The following is a 12,616-nucleotide window of genomic DNA, read 5'->3' on the forward strand; positions in this document are numbered from 1 at the left end:
TACCAAATGTGTGACAACTCAAGAATAGGGAGTTTTGATTTAGTAAAAAATTCTTTAGCTGCAGATCCTGAAATATTAAAAGTGGTATTAAAAAGGGCTTCATGAAATATATTTATATGCATTTTAAAATACACTGCAGAAATGCTTAAACAATATTGCATTTCTACAGAAGTGACAGCAAATGGAAGCAAAACTTAGTTCAAATGTTACTGTGAAGTCCAAAGGCAAATCTGCAGCACTTGTTACAAAGAGCTATATAAAGACCACCATAATATTGTCTTCACAAGCAGAAAATTGAAATTAGTACCTGTTGCAATTTTGTTAACTTGTGTGCTGAAATAACTCACCTGGAATATATCCATTTAGATCAGGCTGAATGGTTTTAAACTGATTCACATAATACTGCCTTTGTTCATCTGTTATTTTCCAGGGATCATCATAACTACTCGATTGCCTACGAATTTCATTAGCTGTTGTAGCTGATGCTACAGTTCGTACAGTTGTCTGGTCCTGTAATGAAATATTGTTCAGCATTATCTAAATTTAACAGATGCCCTACACTTTCTATATTATTTGCCTACAAAAAGGAAAAGACAGCTGTTTATTGAAATAGTTTTTAAAAATAATGTAGTTAGGTAAGACTATAAAGAAATCAAAACTATCATCTGAACATTTAAGCGACAGAAATGGCAACATTCATGTATGCAACTCAAGGTAATGCACATAATAGTTTTAAAAAATCTAAGCAAAACAAAAAGCTGAAAGTTTATTTGGGACATGCCAGCATGCTTTAATGCAAGTGTCTTAGTCTGGAATCTTTAGTGACTTTGGCTCAGTAAAAGAAATCATATATTTAAATTAAAAATGGATCAGAGCCTGAACTTCACATTCATAGCATGAGTGTTTTGTGATAACAAAAATGACTGGCAACTGCAATGAAGCAAATCAAAACAATACCAAAAAATGTCACACCTGGACAGAAGCAGGATGCATGGGTAAAATAGTACTGGTTGGTGTGTTATCTGCAAAACTGACCCAGTTTTCTTGATGGGGTGGAGGAGAATGGCCAGACCACATTGGATCACCAGCATTACAGGAGCCTGAAATCAGAAAACAGTCTAGTTTCAAGATTGCCGCACAGTCTCTTCAAGGTATGACTTGAAAAGACAGGATGTTTACCTGTAACTGTTTCTTCAAGTAATCATCTGTGCATTCACACAAATGGCTTCTATGCCTGGCCAGAACACAATCTTGGAAAGTTCTATGGCTAGGCATGAAACACACACCCCACCCCCAATGTAGATAGACGGGACTGCATATGCTTGAGGAAGAGTTGCACCTTTGCCACTCAATTCCTTCAAACATTTGAGGATACTGCTGTTAATCAACGTACCTGCAGTGGGGAAGGCAGATTGTGTAAATGCACAGATGGCCACTCAACCTGTATTTACTTCTTTGTGGTCTCTATGCATCACAGTGATGGGTGTACAATAGCAAGCTGGCCTAGCTGGAGATGGTACAAGTACCGTTCATGGAAAAATGAACTGAAGAACAGCCTTGCCAAAGGAAGCATCTACACACAGCCTTGTGTTGAGTGCCTAGCACTTCACAAACACAGTGGGTTGCACTCATAAAGCCACTCAACAGAACTCAGAGAGCAGATTTTGACAAACGCCTGGGATACTGCCACAGATTTAACTTGAGTATGCTCCTATTGAAATTTTAATGCTAGTTCTTATACTGCCTGATTATACTGAATCAGACCCTCAGTCCATCAAAGTCAGTATTGTCTACTCAGACTGGCAACAGTTCTCCAGGATCTCAAGCTGAGGTTTTTCATGTCTATTTGCCTGGACCCTTTTTAGTTGGAGATGCCGGGGACTGAACCTGGGACCTTTTGCTTATCAAGCAGATGTTCTATCACTGAGCCATCATCCTTCCCAATGGTGTTCAATGGTGTGTGAGATTCAGCAATTGATGCATTGAGATAATACAGGCTGCCCTTACACTGAACTCCATAAGACAAGAAAAACATAGAAAGAAGTGTGGTCAACATACAACGTTATCCTGACAGCAGGTGAATGGAGTGGTCCCTGCATCATCAGCATAGCCAAAATAAACAGTCTGCAAACCCACACTTGTGTGGTGTCACTGGGGCAATTAACTCACAAATTGCTGAAGTTCCAAGTTCTTCAGACTAACACAGGAAAACCAAAGGTTCTAGTTTACAATGCAAACGACTTCTGAAAAGATTGTAAAACAAACGGAGGGTCTGGGCTGCTTTTCCTTCCTTTCATACTGCTCACTCTTATTGTTCTGCCCCCTCATCCTGCCCCCCGTTCAGCCTGACTCCTACATACTTAAAGGCACACACACCATCTAAAAAGCAAACCTTTCCAAGCATCATTTAAGCCTTCCAAAGTGGAAAGGCACATGGTGGCTGTTGGGCAGGGCCTCCCCCCACCGGCTAGCTGACTGGGGCAGGAAGGGGCTCACAAAACTGGGAGATCCTCCACTGGGACCTGGGGATTGGCAAGCCTAATTCTGAAGAGACAAAAATTGCAACACCTATAAGACCACTGCATTAATTTCTCATGTGAGTAAAACAAAACAGGAGTCAAGTTTCACCTTTACGACCAACTTAGTTTTATTCAGAACGTAAGCTTTTGTGTGCTCTAAGCACACTTCATCAGACGAGGAATCCGGTACAGTGAGCAGAGCCACACATAGCTGGTAGGCAGTGGCTCAGAATGCAAAATGGTACAAATTTAAGATCCAATGACAGAATGGATCTGGCAGCAGTGCTGAGGTCTTGGATAAAGTTTAGAGTACCATAAGAATAAAAAAAGACCCCTGATAGATCAGACCATTATTCCATCTAGTCCAGCTGTCTCACACAGTGGTCAACCAATTATTGTGGAGAGCTAACATGTGAATTCCACATTTTAATCACTTGCCAAATAACTAAGCAAGTTAACTCAAGCTTATCCAGTGAAATTAATTGACAGATAGATTCAGGATGGACAAAAGGAGATGCTTAGTTGCCATTTGTTTTGCACTTGTCTCTGCAACATACTTAGTTATGCGTATTTGTGGCTTACTCATTCTTAGGGCCTCAACATGAAAAGTGAGGGCCACAATGCAAAGTGATTCAAGGAGGTATTCTATGGAAGGTGAAAAACTGGTATCATGAGATGTCTGTTAGATCATTGTCTATCTTGAAAGCCATGTCACCAGATACATACTTAACAGCCAAAATTGTTCAGCTACCTGCCCTCAACTGTGGGAGTGGAGCGAGTCTTTTCTAGTGCAGCTTTCACAACCACTGAGTAAGCAGGTGTATGTGGGAAAGGAAGGCACATTCATTGGCCTGAAGTTTATAAAGTTTTCCCATCTTCCTAGAAGTAGGTGGGTTGGAAGATGGTGAGTTCTCTCTGGTGGGAGAGAAATCTTGCCATACATAGATTCCGTAATATGTTCAGTCTCCAGTAGGATGTCCAGAGGCAGATCTGTGAGGTTCAACGTAGGTAACATAAGAGGGAACAGCAGAAGCCGAAGAAGTAGGAGCACTTTGGCTTCTTTTTCTTTTCCAGTTGCAGAGATTTGTCCTTGTTCTTACATGACCTTGGCGTGGAAGTATCTTGTGCTGGAGAAGGAGCTGTTGCAGGGGCACATGGAATTGGCATTGAGATGTCAGCTGATACTAGGGGATCTTTCAATAGGGAAGATGTGTCTAACATCCAGCTGGGATTGAGTACTGACTTGGCAGGCAACAAGTCTTGGTCCCAAAACAGAAAATGGAGGAAAGATTGCCTGTTGTGCTTCTCCTCTTTGGTGAACTGGAGACAATGTCTAGAAGTCTAAGTATTACAAGCCTCTCCAGGGCACAGCAAGCTCATGACCATCCACAGATGGAAGCTTCTCCCCAAATCATTGCACTTTTTAATGGAGGTAGTTTTTACCATGAAATGGAGAAGGGTCAAGGTACCTCAATCAGGTAAAAACTCACATAACAAGTTAAAAGTAGTTCCACAAGTAAAAAAGTCACAACTCATCCTCAAGCATGCACAGTCCATCACAGAGTGCCTCCCCCCCCTCCCGCAGTACTTAACTTGTAGCTCTAAAAAATTGAGATTGTGTTCTGTGCATGCACAAAACTCACCTGTGTGATGTGCAGAAACTACAAAGAAATAACCCATCTAAGGACAAGCAAATGCTACATAAAGACTTTTCTTAAATGATTTGGCCAGGGTCAAGAACAACAACAAGAACTCACAGCATCTTTAGGCTTGTATGACCCTAAATAGTACTCCCGCTCCAAACACTTGAAATAGAATGAAGAACGTTTCAAGTGGAAAAATGTAAAGTTCCACGAGTTACAGCAAGCTTCTATAATCTCATTATGTTTATTCTACGAACGTCCAACTAGTGATCTTGATGTGATTTTGGATAGAAGGGCCCATGGAACTGATAAGGCCTCCAGTCTAGTTTGTCTCTCTGCCTATTGTCTTCTTTCTAATAGGTTGAGCAAATTATAACAAAACAATGGAGAGACAAAAAAGAACACACTACATTCACAGATTATAGTGGCACTATCTAATACTTTGAACTAGCGGCACATCTGTCAGAAAGCCCAGTGATTCAGGTTTTTACTGTTTAAGTTACAGGTAGAATAGTTTAGAACTCTCACATTGATCCTTAGTTGGTTTCTGTACACCGGCACCTGCACTTTGACTCCTGATGATGGAAGAACATTAATCCTCCTCCAGTAAGGATTTTGGTTAAGAGACTATTTGAACTAGGTAAGAAAAAAGGTAAAAAGCTCTCTTCTCCTTAGATCTAGAAAATAAATACCTTAGCAGAAATCAGCTTATTATAAAACTCCCTGCACTACCTGTGAAGGGGGACCAGTGTTAGGCATTTCAATCTGAAATTATACCTGCCAATGTAGATAAGCTAGCTCTTTATTTTTCCTAATTAAATATCTTCCTTATATCCAAAGAGATCTTTAAAGTTAGTTCTTTATTTTTTTTCTAATTCAATACTTCCTTATATCTAAACAGACCTTTGAGGCCACTTGTATCATTTAAGACAGGGGTCCCCAACCACCGGGCCGTGGACTGGTACCAGTCTGTAGCCTGCTAGCAACCGGGCAGCGGAGCAAGGCAAAGCAGCCCTGCAGTCCCTTTTGCCTGGGACCCAGATGGACAAAAGAGGCAGTGCGGTCTCGCTCCAGGCTGGTGGAAGGCGCAGTGCTGCTGTGACCTTAGCCTACTCATTTATAGACCCCCACCATGTTAGTATATGTGCAGGCATCAGACCACTGCTGACAGCACAAGATCTAAATGACAGTAGATGATCTGGCTGGCAGGGGCATTTGGCAGACTGCCAGATTGCATCAGCCAGGCTGAGGTCAGCATGACTCAACACAAACCTGATTGGTCCATCACCTGGAGAACTTGTATAAATGTACAGAAGTACTTCACTACTTGTGGAGGTTGGATGGTGAATTGTAAGCGGAGCACTTTGACAGTCTGTATCATAATTGTAAATAAATTGTATATAGCTAGTTTAAACACAGCTGTGTACAGGACTGGATCTATTGGCGTCTTCAGAGCTCTTACTCAATAAACGCGGAAGACCAACACACCAATCATGTGATCGGCGGGGGTCTTTAAATGGGAAGGAGAGGCAGATAGGCCTTCTGGTGCCTGGCCACCTAATGGGGGGTGGCGGAAACTGCCCCAGTCTCCCCCCCCATTTAAAGACCTCCATGGGGGCAGGGATGGGCATGAGTGGGGGGCAGCCTGGGGCTGCAAAACTCTCAGCCCCCACCCCCCGGTCCATGGAAAAATCGTCTTCCACTGATTTAAGACAATCCACTACAATTAAAAAAAATTAAAAAGCAAAAGATCCAGCATTGCCTAATATGTGGAAGTATTCCACTAAGGCTTTAAACAGACTAAAATAATAACCTATTATCATTTCATTCAGAAAAACAAGAGGCACCTAAACTTTTTTTTTTTAAATTCTGAGATTGACATTGGGAATGCAGTTCATGTATATTTACTATCAATTTACTAGCTTTAAATTACAATAGTTAGAAATAAAGAACCACAATTTGAAATTGCTCATACATCTTTTTCATTTGCTCATACTTCCCACTACTTATAATCACTATATCTAGTAAACTGAGCAGCTTATATCAGTTGTGCAGCCATGCCACTCTCAGACAAGGGAGTTCTACAAACTCAGGGACAAAAAAAATGTGACTTGGCAACCAAAAGAAAAAAAAATGCCTATTTCAAAACAGAACAGACTGATGAGGACTGAGTTTGCTCCTGGATCACAGAATGCTGAGAAAAGCTGAGTGTCTATAAAAGGGGTGAGGAAAGGGGAAGCCTGCTCAAGCCTCTGCAAACTTTTAAAAAAATCCTTGAGAGATTTCCATATTGTGCTCTTCCTGTACTTTTATGGATCTCTAGGTTTCATAACACAAAACAACCTCTGTTTCAACTGTACTTGAGAGGCAGGAAGGTACAATAGGCCAATGGAGCCTTGTTACCAGCCTTCTGACATCTCTCTTCCTTCCTATTGCTTCCTTATCCTTTCTTCCCATTCATTTTGCCCCCTGAACCACGACTCTTGTTTGAAACTCAGCAGACCTTAAGGGCTTACAGAGAGAAGACAGAGAAGTAGGTACAAAAATCCCAACAATATACGGTACTCACATCACACGCATATGTGTGCACACACACCTATGGCAATCATTTTCTAGGCAGTGGTGAGAGAATTAGAGTACTATGGAACAAATAGTGAATAATGATGAACTATGATTTCTTTTAAGCAGCCCCGTGGTGCAGAGTGGTAAAGCTGAAGTACTTCAGTCCTAAGATCTGCTCACGACCTGAGTTTGATCACAGTAGAAGTGGGGTTCAGGTAGCTGGTTTGAGGTTGACTCAGTCTTCCATCCTTTCGAGGTGGGTAAAATTAGTACCCAGCCTGCTGGGGGAAAGTGTAGATGACTGGGGAAGCATCCTGTAAAAAGTCTGCTGTGAAAATGTTGGGAAAGCAACATCACCCCAGAGTCGGAAATGACAGGAGCTCGCACAGGGAACTACCTTTACCTCTATGATTTGTTTTCCAGCTACTGGTACAAGCAATATCCTTGGAAACTAGATTGCTCCCAATTCCACAAGCTCTACAAACAGAGAACATCTCCCTTCTTAGAGTGTTGTAAAGTATTTGGCTCAGTTCTGTGTAGCTGTTCCATAGAGCTTTTATGTAAAGCATTTGGGTTTTGGGGGGTTTTTTTGCTGTCAAGTTACAGGAAACGTATGGTGACCCCATAGAGCTTTGAAGGCAAAAGACATTCAGAGGTGATTTGCCATTGTCTGTCCCTACATAGCAACTGGATTTCCTTAGTAGTTTCTCACTGAAGTACAAACTGGGGCTGATCCTGCTCAGCTTCCAATATCTGGCTAGCCTGGCTTATTGAGGTCAGGGGTATTTGTAATTGATTGTATCAAATTGTTTGACCCAACTTAAAGATAGAACAACAATATAAAATTAAATACGAGAGCAAGCCAGTTATGGATTTTCTTTGATACCTCTTTGTGCCTCCCAGTGAAGCCTAGTTGCTAACCCCTGAAACTAGAAGCTATGAGAAGATTTTCTTTGAGTTAAGCAGAGATTTAGGCAAGTGGTTTTATATCTTACAGCATGCAAAATCAAAGGCTAATACATCTGTACTTCAAGCACTTGTCAAGATTGAATGTGAGCTCTACATGGCCTCTTGAACATTCACTCTGGTGGCCCGGCGGGGAACAGGAAGTACTGAAACCATGAAGAGACAGAAACACAACGATGGTTGAAAGAATAATGGAGAAGGAAGAGGACAGAAATTAAGCAGCAAAGTTAGTGTCTCAAGCAGGAACCAGATGGGAGAACAGATTTCCAGTACTAGGTTATTCCAGAAACCTAATTCCAGTGTTGTGAGCCCACATGAATCCACAAGACCACACAGAAACCCTTAGAATGTAATATTAGATACAAAATTCACAGCTTTCAAACTAGTAAGTTCTTCTTTTCAAATGATGTAGGCTTCTGTGCCTTACAACTGCAAAGAAAGGTTTTGATAACTTGAACAATGGTTGCGAAAATCTCAGAAGCTTAAGTAGTGACTAAATCTGAACTTTAATGGTTTGCAGCAGGGGATCACCCTGTTCCCAAATGATCAAGTAAAAATAAATAAGGCAAGAGCAAAAATTGCAAAATTATGGACAATAAGACAAACCACACAAACAGGTGTATAATTTCTAAAGACTGCATAACTCAGCTTTTCTTCAAACAGATTTTGATTTAGTACAGAATTTTTTTTTAAATGCAGAGTACACATTGTCCTGCATAACATTTCCTTAATTAGGAGCTCCTATTTCCTGCTAGGCCTTAAGAGGACTCTAAATAAATGTCATTAGGTTTGATGCCAATCAGCAAGAGAGCCTCGACTAGAAACCATGTGTTACCAGATAATGTCCTGCACAGCAGCTAGAGTGCCCTGACCTGGATGGCCAAGGCCAGTCTGATTCCATCAATTTTCCAAAGCTAAGCCTTTGTTAGCATTTGGATGGGAGACTACTAAGGAAGTCCAGGATTGCTACACAGAGGCAGGCAATGACAAACCACCTCTGTTCATCTCTTGCCTTGAAAATTCTATGGGATTGCCATACACTGGGCTGCAACCTGATGGCAATCTCCATCACCATCAGTGGTTAGAATGTCAGAAACCTACTCAAAACACTATTTGTGAGAATAAATTGAATGAAAGGAGTAACCGTGTATGTCACTCTCTGAGCACTTAGAAGAAGGGGCAGGGGGTAAAACTGGAGAAAATAAATATTACCACAGTATTTCTTTAAACAGTGATCCTCAGACTTTAGCAACCCAGGAACCACTGTTTTGTCAAAGGCTTTCATGGCCGGAGTCCATTGGCTGTTGTAATTTTCCGGGCTGTGTGGCCATGGTCTTGGCACTGTGAGACCTGCCTACCAACTTCTTCTCAATTTGACCCAGAGAGAACTCCCATTTTCTGGGTTACACCTCTGAGGATGCCAGTCACAGTTGCTGGCGAAATGACAGGTCTCACAATGCCAAGACCATGGCCACACAGCCCAGAAAATCTACAACAACCAAACTACTGTTTTGTTGTTCGTTTTTTACAGATCTCCAGAGCCTGCTCCTATACGCCAGACAGCATCCTTTTAAACATCCATGTACACACCAAAGTCTTGTTCTTCTAGAGCATTCAGAATAATACAGTGACATTAACTACGCAAACTTGCTTTTAAAGTAATTTTTTTTGTATGTGGCCTGACAGTTGGGTCTCATCTCAAACTGGTTCCATAGAACCATAACTCAGAAGTCACCAGTTCAATTGTAATCAGTATCACCACTTGAATGGAAGGAACTTTGTACCAGAGACAGCAAGAAGCTCCTTAATAATTTACAGATACCAGATGAACAGTGGTAGGAAGGGGCCTTGAAATTTTTTTAGAGCTGCTGACAAAGGTAGAAAAAGACCAGCATCACACAAAACTAAACATTCAGTAACCACTACTATCTATGGATGCAGAGTGGGGACTAAACCTTTGCACTGGAAAACAGAAGGAAAACCAGTTCCACTTTACACCTGCAATAGTTATGACAACTGCATTAGGACTATACTTTCTTGGAGCCACTAAGTCAGTTAGAGTTCCTAAGAATGAGCTATAAGATCCCAGCAACTAATCAGCAGTTTTTCTGGAGTGTTCTGATGTGTCCTACAAGTTAGCTGACTTTAGGTAGTAGCCAATCTGCAAGTTTCTGCTTTCCAAAATACGAAAAAGCCAACTCCACACCCAGACCTTTCCTTAAGACAGAGAATCCTCATTATTAGAAAACTGAGATTATTCCATTTTCACATCAGGCAGTTATGAGAGGCTTAACCTTCACTCTTAGAAAAAACTTATACATTGAGTATCACCACCAATGGACCCTAGTTTGAGAGGTGCTGCCACAGCAGAATTCAAGGACTTTTTAATAAGTATCTTCTGAAATATTATTTGAAAAACAGACTGGAGTTTTACTTTCTTTAAATCACTATGTAAAGTTCTCAAGTATTTTGTTTCTCTGAACTTTTGTGATGGTTACAACCATGTTTTATCAAGTTTTTCCTCCCATTCTGGTCAACGCACCTCAAAAAGGATATTATAGCATTGGAAAAAGTCCAGAAAAGGGCAACTAGAATGATTAAAGGGTTGAAACACTTTCCCTATGAAGAAAGGTTAAAACGCTTGGGGCTCTTTAGCTTGAAGAAACGTCGACTGCGGGGTGACATAAGAGATTCACAAGATAATGCATGGGATGGAGAAAGTAGAGAAAGAAGTACTTTTCTCCCTTTCTCACAATACAAGAACTGGTGGGCATTCAATGAAATTGCTGAGCAGTCAGGTTAAAACAGATAAAAGGAAGTACTTCTTCACCCAAGGGGTGATTAACATGTGGAATTCACTGCCACAGGAGGTGGTCTACAAGCATAGACAGCTTCAAGAGGGGGTTAGATAAAAATATGGAGCAGAGGTCCATCAGTGGCTATTAGCCACAGTGTGTGTGTGTGTGTGTGTGTATATATATATATATATATATATATATATATATATATATATATATATATATAATTTTATGCCACTGTGTGACACAGAGTGTGGGACTGGATGGGCCATTGACCTGATCCAACACGGCTTCTCTTATGTTCTTATTCTCTAGCCTCTGACTCTACGAACTGAACTTTGTTCACATTAAACAGAACCAGGGCTCACTTTCCAGCAGAAGCTCCTTTGCATATTAGGCCACACCCCCTGATATAGCCAATGCTCCATGAGCTTACAATAGGCCCTGTAAGAACAGCTTTGTAAGCTCTTGGAGGATTGGCTACATCAGGGGAATGTGACCTAATATGCAAGGAGCTCCTGCTAGAAAGTGAGCCCTGAACAGAAGTTACTGAGCATTATGCAATTTAGCACAAACTTAAAATTGTTAGCATGCAATAACCTAGATGAAGCTCAAGATTTTACTTTCTTTCAATGAGCCCTCAAGAACATTAATTTCAAGTTAATGGCTCTCATCACCCTATGTTATTACAAAGTCTCCCCAAATGAAAACAAAATCTGGACTTTGTCAAGTGCAAACATGACCAAAAAAGACAGATGATTCAGTTTTACAACAGGTTAAGGTATTGAACACATAGAATTTTGAAAAAGTGCAAAGCCAGAGCAATATGGTGTCATAGGGGAAAATGCTGTGGAAGTGAAACACCATCAGTAAAATTAAGGGCTTTCCCAAACATCCTAAGAACAAAGGCCAATGCAAAAAAAGGGAGGGCATTTTTCTGGGGCAAGAGAAAAGTAAGGAAAGAATGGGAATATTTGAAACTGACTTTGCACTGACTAGGATAAAGATGGAATTGTCATGAATTATGGTTGTACTTTCTGTGGTATAAGTACATAAATTCCTAGAGAGGCCTACCTTACCAAACATAGCAGAAATCTGTGGCCTTCATAACATTTTCTCTGTTAAAAAAGTCACACTTTAAGGTAACACTCGAAGTCTAAACAAGACATTTATTTATACCTGATGACTGTGCTTCACTAAACGGAGCCCAAAAAGGTCCTGGTCCAGCAGGAGGTCGTTCATTATTCCCCCCACTAGGATGGCGGCTGTGCTTCCTCCATGAATGTGGAGATGCTGGTGGAGATTGCTGTGGTGAAACAACTGGAGATGTGGACTCCTAACAAAACAAATGAACATTTTTTTTTAAAAAAAACCCATATACGATTTACTGAAATGAATGTTCTATGAAGATGTAGTGTGTTTAGATTAACTGAAGCAGTTTGTTTGAACATGTATAATTCTGCTAACAATTAAAGAACTGCAATAACAAACACAGATCAGAATTCATCAGTTTGGATTAAATCAAGAGGTATAGCATGAATATACATTTTTTGCCAGAGGAATTATTCTATTCACACTTTCACCTTTGGAACATACAAGTTTATCAGAACCCATCTCCCAAAAGGTGGACATTCTTTTGAATAAACAGAAGTTCCACGTACCCTTGTTTTACCGTATCAAAAACATTTGAAGATATACCTTAATGACGCTTAATATTGCAATAATTAAGACAGTTTCAAGCTTACAAAATAAACCATATCTTTATATGGTCTATGTTAATAGGAAGCAATCCATATTAATGGTAAATTAACAGTGCAATCCTATGCATGTTTATTCCAGATCAAATTCATTATTTCAATTAGTTTAGACTGGAGTAAGTACATAGGATTGCACTACAAATTACTTAATTGTAAGTTAATATCATGCTTAAAAAAGAAAATGCTTACAAGCAAAAAGCTCAATATCCGCATCACACCCGCCCCCCCCCCCAGCAATATCAGTTGTAATCATTCAAATCATAGGTGTCAAATATGCAGCCCATGGGATGGCTCTGGCCTGCGCAGTGCTCAAATCTGTCCCCCAAGCAACTTCCTTCTCCTGCATCCTTTTCCAGGATTGCTACTGCAGC

General features: G+C 40.6%; 1 protein-coding gene across 7 annotated transcripts in view; it reads right to left on the reverse strand.

The window, feature by feature from the left end:
• The window catches only part of REPS1 (RALBP1 associated Eps domain containing 1), a 51,552-nt gene that overhangs the window by 29,389 nt on the left and 9,547 nt on the right, over positions 1-12,616 (reverse strand). For 5 of the 7 annotated variants that reach the window (XM_060240256.1, XM_060240238.1, XM_060240203.1 and 2 more), the window contains exons 4-7: positions 11,668-11,824; positions 973-1,100; positions 348-510; positions 4-67 (exon numbers count right to left, since the gene is read on the reverse strand). In XM_060240256.1, coding sequence (XP_060096239.1) covers positions 4-67; positions 348-510; positions 973-1,100; positions 11,668-11,824 — 512 coding nt within the window. The remainder of the gene's footprint in view (positions 1-3; positions 68-347; positions 511-972; positions 1,101-11,667; positions 11,825-12,616) is intronic. The other 2 variants (XM_060240219.1, XM_060240228.1) reach the window with 1 other exon arrangement.

This window comes from Heteronotia binoei, chromosome 1 (assembly GCF_032191835.1).
Source record: "Heteronotia binoei isolate CCM8104 ecotype False Entrance Well chromosome 1, APGP_CSIRO_Hbin_v1, whole genome shotgun sequence".
Taxonomy (NCBI): domain Eukaryota; kingdom Metazoa; phylum Chordata; class Lepidosauria; order Squamata; family Gekkonidae; genus Heteronotia; species Heteronotia binoei.